This window comes from Salvelinus alpinus, chromosome 36, assembly GCF_045679555.1.
Source record: "Salvelinus alpinus chromosome 36, SLU_Salpinus.1, whole genome shotgun sequence".
In the NCBI taxonomy this organism is placed as follows: Eukaryota; Metazoa; Chordata; class Actinopteri; order Salmoniformes; family Salmonidae; genus Salvelinus; species Salvelinus alpinus.
Genome location: NC_092121.1, coordinates 16,477,833 through 16,496,492, shown reverse-complemented (window position 1 = coordinate 16,496,492; position 18,660 = coordinate 16,477,833). Strand labels below are relative to the sequence as shown.

Below are 18,660 nucleotides of genomic sequence, written 5' to 3'. Positions count from 1 at the left end.
GACTGCACATCTTAGTAGGGAAAAAGTCATTTGTTTGTTGATATCTTGTAAACAGGAGCTGGTGATACGCCTATTGGGGTGTCAGTCAAATGCACTCTCAGCAATATGGTTTTCTTTGCTTGATTTGTGACATTAGTGGTGTAGAAATTGAACATTAATATCCATATGATCACCTTCCACATGCTGGCCTCTTTGCCGTACACCACTGCCATGCTGTCCACCTTGTTCCTCTGGATGCTCAGCCTCTCTGTGTCGTTCAGCTCCTCAGCCACAAAACCCATGAAGGAGTTGTCTGGAGTGTGTGCTGTGAGGGACAAACATAGCAAAGGGTCACGCTCAATAACTCAAAGTCAATGTAACGACGTGCTCTGAGAGTCAGGAAGCAAGTTCAGGGAGTGAGTGTTTTAATAAAATAAACGGAACATAATACAAAACAAGAAACACTAACAGCACACATACATGAAATAGAAACAATGACGCCTGGGGAAGGAACCAAAGGGTGTGATATACAGTTGAAGTCGGAAGTTTACATAAACTTAGGTTGGAGTCATAAAATTCGTTTTTCAACAACTCCACAAATTTCTTGTTAACAAACTATAGTTTTGGCAAGTCAGTTAGGACATCTACTTTGTGCATGACACAAGTAATTCTTCCAACAATTACTTACAGACATATTATTTCACTTATAATTCATTGTATCACAATTCCACTGGGTCAGAAGTTTACATACACTAAGTTGACTGTGCCTTTAAACAGCTTGGAAAATTCCATAAAATGATGTCATGGCTTTAGAAGCTTCTGATAGGCTAATTGACATCATTTGAGTCAATAGGAGGTGTACCTGTGGATGTACACTGCTCAAAAAAATAAAGGGAACACTAAAATAACACATCCTAGATCTGAATGAATGAAATATTCTTATTAAATACTTTTTTCTTTACATAGTTGAATGTGCTGACAACAAAATCACACAAAAATGATCAATGGAAATCAAATGTATCAACCCATGGAGGTCTGGATTTGGAGTCACACTCAAAATTAAAGTGGAAAACCACACTACAGGCTGATCCAACTTTCATGTAATGTCCTTAAAACAAGTCAAAATGAGGCTCAGTAGTGTGTGTGGCCTCCACGTACCTGTATGACCTCCCTACAACGCCTGGGCATGCTCCTGATGAGGTGGCGGATGGTCTCCGGAGGGATCTCCTCCCAGACCTGGACTAAAGCATCCGCCAACTCCTGGACAGTCTGTGGTGCAACGTGGCGTTGGTGGATGGAGCGAGACATGATGTCCCAGATGTGCTCAATTGGATTCAGGTCTGGGGAACGGGCGGGCCAGTCCATAGCATCAATGTCCTCCTCTTGCAGGAACTGCTGACACACTCCAGCCACATGAGGTCTAGCATTGTCTTGCATTAGGAGGAACCCAGGGCCAACCGCACCAGCATATGGTCTCACAAGGGGTCTGAGGATCTCATCTCGGTACCTAATGGCAGTCAGGCTACCTCTGGTGAGCACATGGAGGGCTGTGCGGCCCGCCAAAGAAATGCCACCCCACACCATGACTGACCCACCGCCAAACCGGTCATGCTGGAGGATGTTGCAGGCAGCAGAACGTTCTCCACGGCGTCTCCAGAGTCTGTCACGTCTGTCACATGTGCTCATGTGCTCAGTGTGAACCTGCTTTCATCTGTGAAGAGCACAGGGCGCCAGTGGCGAATTTGCCAATCTTGGTGTTCTCTGGCAAATGCCAAACGTCCTGCACGGTGTTGGGCTGTAAGCACAACCCCCACCTGTGGACGTCGGGCACTCATACCACCCTCATGGAGTCTGTTTCTGACCGTTTGAGCAGACACGTGCACATTTGTGGCCTGCTGGAGGTCATTTTGCAGGGCTCTGGCAGTGCTCCTCCTTGCACAAAGGCGGAGGTAGCGGTCCTGCTGCTGGGTTGTTGCCCTCCTACGGCCTCCTCCACGTCTCCTGATGTACTGGCCTGTCTCCTGGTAGCGCCTCCATGCTCTGGACACTACGCTGACAGACAGAGCAAACATTCTTGCCACAGCTCGCATTGATGTGCCATCCTGGATGAGCTGCACTACCTGAGCCACTTGTGTGGGTTGTAGACTCCGTCTCATGCTACCACTAGAGTGAAAGCACCGCCAGCATTCAAAAGTGACCAAAACATCAGCCAGGAAGCATAGGAACTGAGAAGTGGTCTGTGGTCACCACCTGCAGAACCACTCCTTTATTGGGGGTGTCTTGCTAATTGCCTATAATTTCCACCTGTTGTCTATTCCATTTGCACAACAGCATGTGACATTTATTGTCAATCGGTGTTGCTTCCTAATTGGACAGTTTGATTTCACAGAAGTGTGATTGACTTGGAGTTACATTGTGTTGTTTAAGTGTTCCCTTTATTTTTTTGAGCAGTGTATATCAAGGCCTACCTTCAAACTCAGTGCCTCTTTGCTTGACATCATGGGACAATCAAAAGAAATCAGCCCCAAAAAATTGTAGACCTCCACAATTCTGGTTCATCCTCGGGAGCAATTTCCAAACACCTGAAGGTACCACGTTCATCTGTGCAAACAATTGTACACAAGTATAAACACCATGGGACCACGCAGCCGTCATACCGCTCAGGAAGGAGACGCGTTCTGTCTCCTAGAGATGAACGTACTTTATTGCGATAAGTGCAAATCAATCCCAGAAAAACAGCAAAGGACCGTGTGAAGATGCTGGAGGAAACGGGTACAAAAGTATCTATATCCACACTAAAACGAGTCCTAAATCGACATTACCTGAAGGCCGCTCAGCAAGGAAGAAGCCACTGCTCCAAAACCGCCATTAAAAAGCAAGACTATGGTTTGCAACTGCACATGGGGACAAAGATCATACCTTTTGGAGAAATGTCCTCTGGTCTGATGAAACAAAAATAGAACTGTTTGGCCATAATGACCATCGTTATGTTTGGAGGAAAAAGGGGGACGCTTGCAAGCCGAAGAACACCATCCCAACCGTGAAGCACGGGGGTGGCAGCATCAATGTTGTGGGGGTGCTTTGCTGCAGGAGGGACTGGTGCACTTCACAAAATAGATGGCATCATGAGGAAGTAAAATTATGTGGATATATTGAAGCAACATCTCAAGACATCAGTCAGGAAGTTAAAGCTTGGTCGCAAATGGGTCTTCCAAATGGACAATGACCCCAAGCATACTTCCAAAGTTGTGGCAAAATGGCTTAAGGACAACAAAGTCAAGGTATTGGAGTGGCCATCACAAAGCCCTGACCTCAATCCTATAGAAAATGTGTGGGCAGAACTGAAAAAGCGTACGCGAGCAAGGAGGCCTACAAACCTGACTCAGTTACACCAGCTCTGTCAGGAGCAATGGGCCAAAATTCACCCAACTTATTGTGGGAAGTTTGTGGAAGGCTACCTGAAACGTTTGACCCAAGTTAAACAATTTAAAGGCAATGCTACCAAATACTAATTGAGTGTATGTAAACTTCTGACCCACTGGGAATGTGCTGAAATAAATCACTCTACTATTATTCTGACATTTCACATTCTTTAAATAAAGTTGTGATCCTAACTGACCTAAGACTGGGATTTTTTTAGGATTAAATGTCAGGAATTGTGAAAATTCTGAGTTTAAATGTATTTGGCTAAGGTGTATGTAAACTTCCAACTTCAACTGTATATAGGGCAGGTAATCAAGGAAGTGATGGAGTCCAGGTGAGTCTGAAGACCCGCAGGTGCGCGTAACGATGGTGACAGGTGTGCGCCATAACGAGCAGCCTGGTGACCTAGAGGCCGGAAAGGGTGCACACGTGACAGTCAAACACTAAACTAAATATTGACATTCAGTTTCAGATGAAAGTTAGCAGCATGTTGAGTAAGTCGTAGGAATAAAGAGACAGTGGTTAAAGGAATAGATTGGGCCAGCTGGGACCACATCACCTAAGAGAAGGACAGTGGTCACTCCATAAACCAGGAAACAAAGCAAGGCCTGAGTATTCCCAGTACACATGAAAAACAAAAAACCATGAGAATCATATATTCATAACGTGTTCCTATTTCAAACCCAATATGAGTGTGGCTTGCAATTACAATGTGTATTTCCAAAACAGCAGTACTTCCACAGAAGCTATGCACACTGAGTTAATTGGAAGAGCACAAACACAGCTGAAGTCTCCTCTCCTTCCACTGATCCCAGCTGGATGTCTGAGCTCTGCGTGCGTGCCAGTGAGAGCCTATGGTGCTAAGTTCTAGTGTCTAGCTCTAGGCATCTGTTTGGCCACAACTGCTGTTACCCTCCCAGGCTCCTCCTCGTCTCTCTGCCCCTGAGCTTCCACTGTGAGAGGCCAGAGGCCTACACAAGCGCCCCACAACATGTGCCCACACACACTTCCATAAGCCAAACCTCAACTAAAATCCATATTACCCTTTCCCACTTTCTCTCTTTCTGAGGTTGATACCTGATAAACAAGCGCAACCCCATTCCCCTCACATCCAGTGTCAGAAGAGAGATTATGCTCAGGGTTCACTCACGGAACATGGTCATGTACTGCCTGCAGTTGAGGTTCCAGTATCCCCAGTTGGTCCTGTAGCCGTGCAGGGTGGCGTAGTCCTCATGGTTGTATGCCGGCTCTGTGCCAAATGTGTCAATCACACGGATGTGGCACCTGAGAGACAGAGATAAGAGATGGGAGAATGAATGGGTTCTGTATGTCAAAATAGCAGAACATAGATAGACATTGCCTCCTGTTGCGATGATAGAATATTTATCTGGTAAAAGCCCATGTCTAACAAGCAGTGGTATGGGAACCAAGCCCAGGAGACTTGAACCGTAAAGCAGTCAAAGGTGATGGATGTCACCGTGCCTCTCCTCTCCCTCAGTGTGCTGGGCTTAGCCTGCCCTCCAGGTGGGGGGAAATTGACTTTAAATCACACGCTGCTAGGCCACTACACACCACAGGGGAGATAAATGGAGAGCTCTTACTCACAGCAATGTAACCACGTCTAGACACCGCAAGGATACCTCCCTTCTTTGGTAGGTCTCTGACATTGCTGGGGCATAATGTGTGAGGGGCTTCTTCCTAATAGTCAGAAAAGGCTTCCTTTCCTTGTGTATGACCACTTACTGTACCTGACAGGATTGAATAAGAGAGAGACATTTTGACAGGAGCACTACTAACATATACTACTTTGATTGTATCCTTTTAGTAGGTCATCGAAATTGTTAAAAGGTTTTAAAAATAATTATAATAAAATGCAACAGTTGGACATTTACAGTGGAAGCTGCTGAGGAGAGGAGGGCTCATAATAATGGCTGGAACAGAGCAAATGGAATGGCATCAAACACTTTGGAAACCGCTCCAGCCATTACCACGTGGTCATCCTCCCCTATTAAGGTGCCACCAACCTCCTGTGTTGGACAATGGATGAAGATACTCCAAACTGTTAACATTTTTATAATCCATCAGATATTGACTGAATTATAGCACATCATTTTTACGGACAAATAATGAATCGAGTTCAGGGATTTTGGTGGGAATTCAGGTTTTCAATTTACTTTTATACATTTCTTACAATGTACTCATATTTTGAGTTAAATAAAGAAACATATGTGCCTATTTGTATATACAGTGGGGAGAACAAGTATTTGATACACTGCCGATTTTGCAGGTTTTCCTACTTACAAAGCATGTGGAGGTCTGTAATTTTTATCATAGGTACACTTCAACTGTGAGAGACGGAATCTAAAACAAAAATCCAGAAAATCACATTGTATGATTTTTAAGTAATTAATTTGCATTTTATTGCATGACATAAGTATTTGATACATCAGAAAAGCAGACCTTAATATTTGGTACAGAAACCTTTGTTTGCAATTACAGAGATCATACGTTTCCTGTAGTTCTTGACCAGGTTTGCACACACTGCAGCAGGGATTTTGGCCCACTCCTCCATACAGACCTTCTCCAGATCCTTCAGGTTTCGGGGCTGTCGCTGGGCAATACGGACTTTCAGCTCCCTCCAAAGATTTTCTATTGGGTTCAGGTCTGGAGACTGGCTAGGCCACTCCAGGACCTTGAGATGCTTCTTACGGAGCCACTCCTTAGTTGCCCTGGCTGTGTGTTTCGGGTTGTTGTCATGCTGGAAGACCCAGCCACGACCCATCTTCAATGCTCTTACTGAGGGAAGGAGGTTGTTGGCCAAGATCTCGCGATACATGGCCCCATCCATCCTCCCCTCAATACGGTGAAGTCGCCCTGTCCCCTTTGCAGAAAAGCATCCCCAAAGAATGATGTTTCCACCTCCATGCTTCACGGTTGGGATGGTGTTCTTGGGGTTGTCCTCATCGTTCTTCTTCCTCCAAACACGGCGAGTGGAGTTTAGACCAAAAAGCTCTATTTTTGTCTTATCAGACCACATGACCTTCTCCCATTCCTCCTCTGGATCATCCAGATGGTCATTGGCAAACTTCAGACAGGCCTGGACATGCGCTGGCTTGAGCAGGGGGACCTTGCGTGCGCTGCAGGATTTTAATCCATGACGGCGTAGTGTGTTACTAATGGTTTTCTTTGAGACTGTGGTCCCAGCTCTCTTCAGGTCATTGACCAGGTCCTGCCGTGTAGTTCTGGGCTGATCCCTCACCTTCCTCATGATCATTGATGCCCCACGAGGTGAGATCTTGCATGGAGCCCCAGACCGAGGGTGATTGACCGTCATCTTGAACTTCTACCATTTTCTAATAATTGCGCCAACAGTTGTTGCCTTCTCACCAAGCTGCTTGCCTATTGTCCTGTAGCCCATCCCAGCCTTGTGCAGGTCTACAATTTTATCCCTGATGTCCTTACACAGCTCTCTGGTCTTGGCCATTGTGGAGAGGTTGGAGTCTGTTTGATTGAGTGTGTGGACAGGTGTCTTTTATACAGGTAACGAGTTCAAACAGGTGAAGTTAATACAGGTAATGAGTGGAGAACAGGAGGGCTTCTTAAAGAAAAACTAACAGGTCTGTGAGAGCCGGAATTCTTACTGGTTGGTAGGTGATCAAATACTTATGTCATGCAATAAAATGCAAATTAATTACTTAAAAATCATACAATGTGATTTTCTGGATTTTTGTTTTAGATTCCGTCTCTCACAGTTGAAGTGTACCTATGATAAAAATTACAGACCTCTACATGCTTTGTAAGTAGGAAAACCTGCAAAATCGGCAGTGTATCAAATACTTGTTCTCCCCACTGTATATACACTGAACAAAAATATAAACGCAACATGCAACAATTTCAAAGATTTGACTGAGTTACAGTTAATATAAAGAAATCAGTCAATAGAAATAAATTCATTAGGCCCTAATCTATGGATTTCACATGACTGGGAATACAGATATGCATCTGTTGGTCAAATATACCTTAAAAAAGGTAGGGGTGTGGATCAGAAAACCACCATTTGCCTCATGCAGCGTGACACATCTCCTTCACATAGAGTTGATCAGGCTGTTGATTGTGGCCTGTGGAATGTTGTCCCACTCCTCTTCAATGGCTGGGGGAAGTTGCTGGATATTGGCGGGAACTGGAACACGCTGTTGTACACGTTGATCCAGAGCATCCCAAACTGGCTCAATGGGTGACATGTCTGGTGAGTATGCAGACCATGGAAGAACTGGGACATTTTCCAGAAAATGTGTAAAGATCCTTGTGACATGGGGCTGTGCATTATCATGCTGAAACATGAGAGGTGGATGAATGGCATGACAATGGGCCTCAGGATCTCGTCATGGTATCTCTGTCCATTCAAATCGCTATCAATAAAATGCAATTGTGTTCTTTGTACGTAGCTTATGCCTGCCCATACTATAACTCCACCATGTTCACCTCTGTTCACAATGTTATCAGCAAACCGCTCGCCCTCATAACGCCATACACGTGGTCTGCGGTTGTGAGGCCGGTTGGATGTTCTGCCAAATTCTCAAAAATTACGTTGGAGGCGGCTTATGGTAGATAAATTAACATAAAAATGTATCTGGCAACAGCTCTGGTGGATAGTCCTGCAGTCAGCATGCCAATTGCACGGTCCCTCAAAACTTGAGACACCTATGGCATTGTGTTGTGTGACAAAACTGCACATTTTAGAGTGGCCTTTTATTGTCCCTAGCACAAGTTGCACCTGTGTAATGATCATGATATTTTATCAGCTTCTTGATATACCATAGCTGTCAGGTGGATGGAGTATATTTGCAATGGAGAAATGCTAACAAACAGGGATTTAAACAAATGTGTGCAAAACATTTCAGAGAAATAAGCTTTTTGTGCGTATGGAAAATGTATGGCATCTTTTATTTCAGCTCATGAAACATTGGACCAACACTTTGCATGTCGTGTTTATATTTTTCTTCAGTGTATGAATACATTAACATAAAGGTGAGGAACAGGGCTGCAACCACCAAACACCTGCTCTGCCTACCCTACCTGCTCTGTCTACCCTACCTGCTCTGTCTACCCTACCTGCTCTGCCTACCCTACCTGCTCTGTCTACCCTACCTGCTCTGTCTACCCTACCTGCTCTGCCTACCCTACCTGCACTCACCTGCTCTGTCTACCCTACCTGCACTCACCTGCTCCGTCTACCCTACCTGCTCCGTCTACCCTACCTGCTCCGTCTACCCTACCTGCTCCGTCTACCCTACCTGCTCCGTCTACCCTACCTGCTCCGTCTACCCTACCTGCTCCGTCTACCCTACCTGCTCCGTCTACCCTACCTGCTCCGTCTACCCTACCTGCTCTGTCTACTCTACCTGCTCTGTCTACTCTACCTGCTCTGTCTACCCTACCTGCTCTGCCTACCCTACCTGCACTCACCTGCTCTGTCTACCCTACCTGCTCTGTCTACCCTACCTGCTCTGTTTACCCTACCTGCTCTGTCTACCCTACCTGCTCTGTCTACCCTACCTGCTCTGTCTACCCTACCTGCTCTGTCTACCCTACCTGCTCTGCCTACCCTACCTGCACTCACCTGCTCTGTCTACCCTACCTGCTCTGTCTACCCTACCTGCTCTGTCTACCCTACCTGCACTCACCTGCTCTGTCTACCCTACACTCACCTGCTCTGTCTACCCTACCTGCACTCACCTGCTCTGTCTACCCTACCTGCTCTGTCTATCCTACCTGCTCTGTCTACCCTACCTGCTCTGCCTACCCTACCTGCACTCACCTGCTCTGTCTACCCTACCTGCACTCACCTGCTCTGTCGACCCTACCTGCTCTGTCTACCCTACCTGCTCTGTCTACCCTACCTGCTCTGTCTACCCTACCTGCTCTGTCTACCCTACCTGCTCTGTCTACTCTACCTGCTCTGTCTACCCTACCTGCTCTGTCTACCCTACCTGCTCTGTCTACCCTACCTGCTCTGCCTACCCTACCTGCACTCACCTGCTCTGTCTACCCTACCTGCTCTGTCTACCCTACCTGCTCTGTCTACCCTACCTGCTCTGTCTACCCTACCTGCTCTGCCTACCCTACCTGCACTCACCTGCTCTGTCTACCCTACCTGCTCTGTCTACTCTACCTGCTCTGCCTACCCTACCTGCACTCACCTGCTCTGTCTACCCTACCTGCACTCACCTGCTCTGTCTACCCTACCTGCACTCACCTGCTCTGTCTACCCTACCTGCTCTGTCTATCCTACCTGCTCTGTCTACCCTACCTGCTCTGCCTACCCTACCTGCACTCACTTGCTCTGTCTACCCTACCTGCACTCACCTGCTCTGTCTACCCTACCTGCTCTGTCTATCCTACCTGCTCTGTCTACCCTACCTGCTCTGCCTACCCTACCTGCACTCACCTGCTCTGTCTACCCTACCTGCACTCACCTGCTCTGTCGACCCTACCTGCTCTGTCTACCCTACCTGCTCTGTCTACCCTACCTGCACTCACCTGCTCTGTCTACCCTACCTGCACTCACCTGCTCTGTCTACCCTACCTGCTCTGTCTATCCTACCTGCTCTGTCTACCCTACCTGCACTCACCTGCTCTGTCTACCCTACCTGCACTCACCTGCTCTGTCGACCCTACCTGCTCTGTCTACCCTACCTGCTCTGTCTACCCTACCTGCTCTGTCTACCCTACCTGCTCTGTCTACCCTACCTGCACTCACCTGCGCTGTCTAGACTGCCTCATTAATAACGGTTGTCACATTCTCTTGCAAAATTCAATAAGTGTGTCAATAGCAGGATACCCTCGGATAAAAGGGTATCAACACAATTACACCTATCTAAACATACTTTACATTGTTTGCGAGATCAGACATAATATCACTAATCCGAGTTCATTTTTGGAAATTGCTTTCATTTCAGAGCATCTAATTTGTAAACATTAAACTGTATTAAATTATAACTTTTTTCAATTCCACAAAAAAATGTACACCCATCAAAATAAAGTTATCTTCTCTCTCTTGTGATGTAAGTGTCGAGACGAAACGTTCAATTCCAGACGAAGCTTTAGTGTTCTTCTCGACTCAACTAACAGCCAATGTATCCCATTGAGCCCATTTCAACCATTACCGGGGTGTGTTTGACATGTCTTTACAAACATTTCCGTTGTCGTAACGTAACGTTAACGGGGAAAAAATTACAGGTGCAAGCAAGAGTATGAAGAGTCACAAAAAGCAATCAGTCCACGGAGATTTAAGTGACAAGTGGATTTTGCACCCATCAAACACAGGAAATAGATGGCTGAAATAAACAGATCCTCAGGTGGGTGGGGCATGTGCTTCGCTACTTTAGATTAGATTAAAAAAAAGAAAATAGGAAGGATAGGGAAAGGAAGGATAGGGAAAGAAAGAGGAAGGACAAGGAAGAGGAAGGACAGGGAAAGGAAAAGTACAGGTAGGGAAAGGAAGAGGACGGATAGGGAAAGGAACAGGACGGATAGGGAAAGGAAGAGGACGGATAGGGAAAGGAAGAGGACATATAGGAAAATGAAGAGGAAGGATAGGGAAAGGATGAGGACAGATAGGAAAAGGAAGCGGAAGCGGAAGGATAGGGAAAGGAAGAGGAAGGATAAGGAAAGGATAGGGAAAGGAAGAGGAAGGATAAGAAAAGGTTGAGGAAGGATAGGGAAAAGAAGAGGAAGGACAAGGAAAGGAAGAGGACGGATAGGGAAAGAAAGAGGAAGGACAAGGAAAGGAAGAGGACGGATAGGGAAAGAAAGAGGAAGGACAAGGAAAGGAAGAGGAAGGATAGGGAAAGGAAGGGGAAGGACAAGGAAAGGAAGAGGAAGGATAGGGAAAGGAAGAGGACATATATGAAAAGGAAGAGGAAGGATAGGGAAATGATGAGGACAGATAGGAATAGGAAGAGGACATATATGAAAAGGAAGAGGAAGGATAGGGAAAGGAAGAGGAAGGATAGGGAAAAGAAGAGGAAGGACAGGGAAATAAAGAGGAAGGACAGGGAAAGAAAGAGGAAGGATAGGGAAGGGAAGGATAGGGAAAGGAAGGATAGGGAAAGGAAAGGAAGGATAGGGAAAGGAAGAGGAAGCATAGGGAAAGGAAGAGGACGGATAGAGAAAGGAAGAGGACGGATAGGGAAGGAAGAGGACGGATAGGAAAAGGAAGAGGACGGATGGGAAAAGGAAGAGGACGGATAGGAAAAGGAAGAGGACGGATAGGGAAAGGAAGAGGACGGATATGGAAAGGAAGAGGAAGGATAGGGAAATGAAGAGGAAGGATAGGGAATGGAAGAGGACGGATATGGAAAGGAAGAGGAAGGATAGGGAAAGGAAGAGGAAGGATAGGGAATGGAAGAGGAAGGATAGGAAAAGGAAGAGGAAGGATAGGAAAAGGAAGAGGAAGGATAGGGAAAGGAAGAGGAAGGATAGGGAAAGGAAGAGGAAGGATAGGAAAAGGAAGAGGAAGGATAGGGAATGGAAGAGGAAGGATAGGAAAAGGAAGAGGAAGGATAGGGAAAGGAAGAGGAAGGATAGGGAAAGGAAGAGGAAGGATAGGGAATGGAAGAGGAAGGATAGGGAATGGAAGAGGAAGGATAGGGAAAGGAAGAGGAAGGATAGGGAAAGGAAGAGGAAGGTCAGGGAATGGAAGAGGAAGGATAGGAAAAGGAAGAGGAAGGATAGGGAAAGGAAGAGGAAGGATAGGGAAAGGAAGAGGAAGGATAGGGAATGGAAGAGGAAGGATAGGGAATGGAAGCCATTTGAGAATACTGAGAGGGTGAGTCGAGCATGGAGCATTGTTTTATCTCCCAGCTTCATCAGCTCTGCATATCCAGACTGAAGGAATCAAGGGATCTTATCAGATCTGGTTGATTTATCAGTGTCCTGCATCTCTAAGCAGTATGGGGGCCTGCAGAGGAAATTAAAGTATTAGCCTGCCAGATTGGGACAGTTGATACATATCGGCTAATCAAATGACCTTGGATTGACACCGATGGGAATCCATGGTGAATTATTTCAGCAGCATGTACTGCCTGGGCCGGGACTGAGGGTCTCGTAAAAGAGTCTTATAGGACCTCAAAGTAATCGCACCGTCGGATTTCTCCTGTGTCATCTATTCAAACATAATTCCATTGCTGCACAGATATCTGCCTGTAATGCAAATGATCCATGAGGCAAACAATCATATTGGCATCTGGTCAGTCATCTTCATTAGGAGCTTCATTGTGTGATCGCAAACAATAGTGTGTGCACTACAAATATTGTGCTGTGTTTGCATGTCTCTATCACAGGAGGCTGCTGAGGGGAGAACGGCTAATAATAATGGCCGGGAAAAGGAGCAGATGGAAAGGCATCATACACCTGCTAACCATGTGTTTGATACCATTCACTCATTCCGCTCCAGTCATTACCACGAGCCCGTCCTCCACGGTTAAGGTGCCACCAACTTGCGTGCATGCATGCGTGTATAGAGGGATTTGCTCTGTATCGATGCTGTAACCACAAAGTTTGATCTTGCAGGCTAGCCACTTAGCTAGCAAGTTAGCAAACCAAATGCATAGCTGGAGCCCTGAGCTGGAGAAAATGTATTTGGCTCATCTTAGATAGTTAAAGGCAGACAGTGAAATTATGTTGCCACGAGCAGCATCGCAGATATTGCGATAAGCGAGATGCACGACTTCGCTTTCACACAGTCACACAAAGCATCTGTGCATGTGCACAGGTTCGCCTCACACCTTTGTCATGTGGTAGCCACGGGACAAAAACAGAGGAGAAGTTGAGACTCACGCTTCAAAGCTCTTAGTTGTCGTGGAAATTGACCACTATGCTGTATTCTTTCTGCATCTATGACATATTAATGTCTACCTTTAACTTAGCACCCCCCCTCCCGAACTTTAGGGTGCACATGCAAGTGTGCTGATGTTTGAGTGCATGCATGTGTATAATGAGCTAAATGGGGATTGTGGAACAGGAAATTGAATATGCAGCTAGGGACAAAACAGACTGGAACACTACTCCACAGTAGAGGTCGACCGATTATGATTTTTCAACACCGATACCGATTATTGGAGGACCAAAAAGCCGAGACCGATTAATCGTCCGATTTTATTTATTTATTTGTAATAATGACAATTACAACAATACTGAATGAAAACTTATTTTAACTTAATATAATACATCAAAAAAATCAATTTAGCCACAAATAAATAATGAAACATGTTCAATTTGGTTTAAATAATGCAAAAACAAAGTGTTGGAGAAGAAAGTAAAAGTGCAATATGTGCCATGTAAGAAAGCTAATGTTTAAGTTCCTTGCTCAGAACATGAGCACATATGAAAGCTGGTGGTTCCTTTTAACATGAGTCTTCAATATTCCCAGGTAAGAAGTTTTAGGTTGTAGTTATTATAGGAATTATAGGACTATTTCTCTCTATACCATTTGTATTTCATTAACCTTTGACTATTGGATGTTCTTATAGGCACTTTAGTATTGCCAGTGTAACAGTATAGCTTCCATCCCTCTCCTCGCTCCTACCTGGGCTCGAACCAGGAACACAACGACAACAGCCACCCTCGAAGCAGCGTTACCCATGCAGAGCAAAGGGAATAACTACTCCAAGTCTCAGAGCAAGTGACGTTTGAAACGCTATTAGCGCGCACCCCGCTAACTAGCTAGCCATTTCACATCGGTTACACCAGCCTAATCTCGGGAGTTGATAGGCTTGAAGCACAGCGAAGAGCTTCTGGCAAAAAAGGAAAGTGCTGTTTGAATGAATGCATATGAGCCTGCTGCTGCCTACCACCACTCAGACTGCTCTATCAAATCATAGACTTAGTTATAACATAATAACACACAGAAATACAAGCCTTAGGTCATTAATATGGTTGAATCCGGAAACTATCATCTCGAAAACAAGACGTTTATTCTTTCAGTGAAATACGGAACCGTTCCGTATTTTATCTAACGGATGGCATCAATAAGTCTAAATATTCCTGTTACATTGCACAACCTTCAATGTTATGACATAATTACGTAAAATTCTGGCAAATTAGGTGGCCCAAACTGTTGCATATACACTGACTCTGCGTGCAATGAACGCAAGAGAAGTGACACAATTTCACCTGGTTAATATTGCCTGCTAACCTGGATTTCTTTTAGCTAAATATGCAGGTTTAAAAATGTATACTTCTGTATATTGATTTTAAGAAAGGCATTGATGTTTATGGTTAGGTACACATTGGAGCAATGATACGCACCGCATCGATTATATGCAACGCAGGACACGCTAGATAAACTAGTAATATCATCAACCATGTGTAGTGATTATGATTGATTGATTGATTGTTTTTTATAAGATAAGTTTAATGCTAGCTAGCAACTTACCTTGGCTTCTACTGCATTCGCGTAACAGGCAGGTTCCTCGTGGAGTGCAATGTAATCAGGTGGTTAGAGCGTTGGACTAGTTAACTGTAAGGTTGCAAGATTGAATCCCCCGAGCTGCCAACGTAAAAATCTGTCGTTCTGCCCCTGAACGAGGCAGTTAACCCACCGTTCCTAGGCCGTCATTGAAAATAAGAATGTGTTCTTAACTGACTTGCCACGGCCAAATCGGTGTCCAAAAATACCGATTTACGATTGTTATGAAAACTTGAAATCGGCCCTAATTAACCGGCCAATCCGATTAATCGGTCGACCTCTACTCCACAGTATAACGTAATATAACAGAACAGATTTATCACACCCCAGACATATTAGTTTCTCTCCAACCAAGAAATGGAAACATTATCATTTTCACAATCCTATCACTTAAAATTGTCCTGCAATAACTAGGACCAATAATTATATGTTTTATTTGCTTAGTCGACACTTTGCGGGCCTCTGGCAACTTCCTGTACATTGCAAAGTTCAAAATATATACAGAGAATTCAGGGGCTTTAAGCGGTGCCATTTCTCCACTGTGTTACTTAGCATTTCTATCAGTCAATCTGAGACTCATTATTTACCCAATTGATCGCTGTGTGGGCTGCTCTCATGCAGATTCCCCCTGGAAGCGCTATGGTGACTCACAGGGGACCAACCAGCTGACCAAATACCAGCCAATAAGGGCAGCAGGCCAATAAGCCAATGATTAACCAGCACAACAGAAATGCCAGCAACAAAGAAACAGACAGTTAAACTCACATCCTGCACAGGTCTGTTCCTCCTCCAGAAGGGAAGAGAGAAATCCATATCCTGATATGGTGCATAGTACATTCCATGCCTACACACAGTAAGCACACACACACAAACACACATACAGTTGCGGTCAAATATTTTGGCACCCTTGCACGATTCACTATTTCTTTAAAAATAAGTAGACATTTAAAAAACCTTTGGTGTTCAAACATGTATTTATTTGATTTATAACTGCACAGGACCAAGAAAGAAAAAAATATAAACTGAAATTGAGATTTTTCTCTTCAAGTAAAAAAAAGAAAAAAGAAAAATGGCCTGGACTAAATTATAAAAAATTCTAAATAATTTTGTTGGAGGCAAGTGATTCTCGTTTTTGTGTAATCTATCTCACCTGTGGTAAGTTGCAGGTGCCTACAGGGTAAAAATTGCCATTCAACCAGTTTTGAAAAGAGAAATCAGAACATTCTGCTCCATTGCACTGCATTGTAAAGTGCAAGGGTGCCAATATATTTGACCGCAACTGTATAGAAAAACATATATAAAAACCCACTGACTTGTGCTTCCTCAGCGAGAGACCCATGTGCTGCCTCATCTGCTGCAGGCCATGGTAGTCCGTGTAGATGAGGTCAAAGGGCAGAGGTCCTGTCAGGGGGCAGCTTCCTCTTCCAGGGGGGACCCCAAGAAACCTGCACACACAGGGAACACAGAGAAGCTCGGCTTAGATACAGCAAACACGTCACAACACAACTTCATCACTGTATATACAGTACCAGTCAAAAGTTTGGACACACCTACTCATTCAAGGGTTTTTCTTTATTTTTACTATTTTCAACATTGTAGTATAATAGTGAAGACATCACAACTATGAAATAACACATATGGAATCATGTAGTAACCAAAAATGCTTTAAACAAATCAAAATATATTTTATATTGAGGTTCTTCAAAGTAGCCACCCTTGGCCTTGATGACAGCTTTGCACACTCTTGGCATGTGTTATTTCATAGGTTTGATGTCTTCACATTTATTCTACAATGTAGAAAATAGTAAAAAGAAAGAAAAACCCTTGAATGAGTAGGTGTATCCAGACTTTTGACTGGTACTGTATATCCACTGTCAATATGAATGTATATTAACAATCGACACGGAGAATAACAACAGACTTGGAAAATAAATACATTATAGGGAACTGGACAATGTGTAGTAAGACTGTATATCCACACAATGAAGGGAACAAGACACAGTAAAAAGCAGCTAAAATACTATGTTGCTGTAAAAATCAGCTGAAATACTATGTTGCTGTAAAAAGCAGCTAAAATACTATGTTGCTGTAAAAAGCAGCTGAAATACTATGTTGCTGTAAAAAGCAGCTAAAATACTATGTTGCTGTAAAAAGTAGCTGAAATACTATGTTGCTGTAAAAAGCAGCTAAAATACTATGTTGCTGTAAAAAGCAGCTAAAATACTATGTTGCTGTAAAAAGCAGCTAAAATACTATGTTGCTGTAAAAAGCAGCTAAAATACTATGTTGCTGTAAAAAGCAGCTAAAATACTATGTTGCTGTAAAAAGCAGCTAAAATACTATGTTGCTGTAAAAAGCAGCTAAAATACTATGTTGCTGTAAAAAGCAGCTGAAATACTATGTTGCTGTAAAAAGCAGCTAAAATACTCTGTTCCTGTAAAAAGCAGCTGACATACTCTGTTCCTGTAAAAGGCAGCTGACATACTCTGTTCCTGTAAAAGGCAGCTGACATACTATGTTGCTGTAAAAAGCAGCTGAAATACTATGTTCCTGTAAAAAGCAGCTGACATACTATGTTGCTATAAAAAGCTGAAATGGCTTAAGCAGGGTAATTATAATGCTCTGAAATGGCCTGGATGTTTCCATAAATGTTGTGTGCCATCTCCCAAGTTGTGTGTGTGAGAGAGAGATGGGGAGCCCCAGCCGTCAGAGCCCCCAGCTCTAGTCACATCAACTAGATGTGTCTGGTGTAAGGGGAATGATACCAGAAGTCTGATAGGTGGAGGTGCAGAAATGGGTCAGAGAATGTTCCTAATTCAGCCATTGCTTTGCAACTCGCTCTATGTGCAATTAGTAGGGAAATGAAAGAAAAGGTGTATGTGTTGCCGTGAGCAATAAAACAAGCAATGCATCTCAGCTCACCTCAAGAGGCCTAAGCTTTTTAGACTTTCCGCACTAAAAACGGTATCGTCATGAAAACAATCATTTGCTTGCCAAAATGCAAACAAACACATTTTAATTTATTTCCCTTTGTAAACAATTCTCTACACCAGCCACCTGGCCCTGAAAACACCTGCAGTCTTTGTAAAATGGCCAAAGGTATTGTAAATAAATTTTTCAAAACAGAGGGTGGACCCTGCCTGTTATTCACATATTCTGATGTCTGTCACAACAATATTACCTGCCTCTCTCATATGAGTGACTCACTCTCAATAACCATTGATGTTGTTGATTATTTAGCCATATCAGTGACCCACAATCACCTCAGAGAGATAACGGATAGGCAGTATGTATAGGGATATCTAAACACTTGATTTACCATCTCATTGCTGTCCGTAATGCATGGCTGAGTAGGGAGAAGCTTCCATATGACACCCTGTGGAAGAGGTAGTGAGGTATTGGAATGAAAATGACAGCTATCTGCCTCCTATCCAGACTTTTATCTCTCTGGCAGTCAGAAATGCACACAGTTCTGCAGCTACCACTTATGCTAATGACCCGTAACACCAAGAATTGGAGTCCAGGAAATTGGCCACTCGTTACAATTTCCAGAAATAGCTGGGGGAAAACAATGACAGAGTCTTGGTGTTCTCTGACTGACTGTGAAAAAGTCTAAGTTTTGCTATTCAGCTAAGGAGACACAAATCAAACGCCACACACACTGACATTAGTCCAGCATACAAGGTAAACAGGTAAATTGCAGGCCTTGATTAATTCCTCCGGATTCCACTTTACAGAGTGGCTAGATTTCTAATGTTGGAGTGTTCTTCAGATGCAGTGAGATTGCA

At 44.1% G+C, this 18,660-nt stretch overlaps 1 protein-coding gene across 1 annotated transcript in view; it reads right to left on the bottom strand.

The window, feature by feature from the left end:
• LOC139565036 (alpha-1,6-mannosylglycoprotein 6-beta-N-acetylglucosaminyltransferase B-like) overlaps positions 1–18,660 on the bottom strand; it is an 88,495-nt gene that overhangs the window by 14,521 nt on the left and 55,314 nt on the right. Inside the window, exons 9-11 of the mRNA XM_071385043.1 lie at positions 16,186–16,317; positions 4,553–4,686; positions 174–304 (exon numbers count right to left, since the gene is read on the bottom strand). Of these exons, the coding sequence (XP_071241144.1) occupies positions 174–304; positions 4,553–4,686; positions 16,186–16,317 (397 nt within the window). The remainder of the gene's footprint in view (positions 1–173; positions 305–4,552; positions 4,687–16,185; positions 16,318–18,660) is intronic.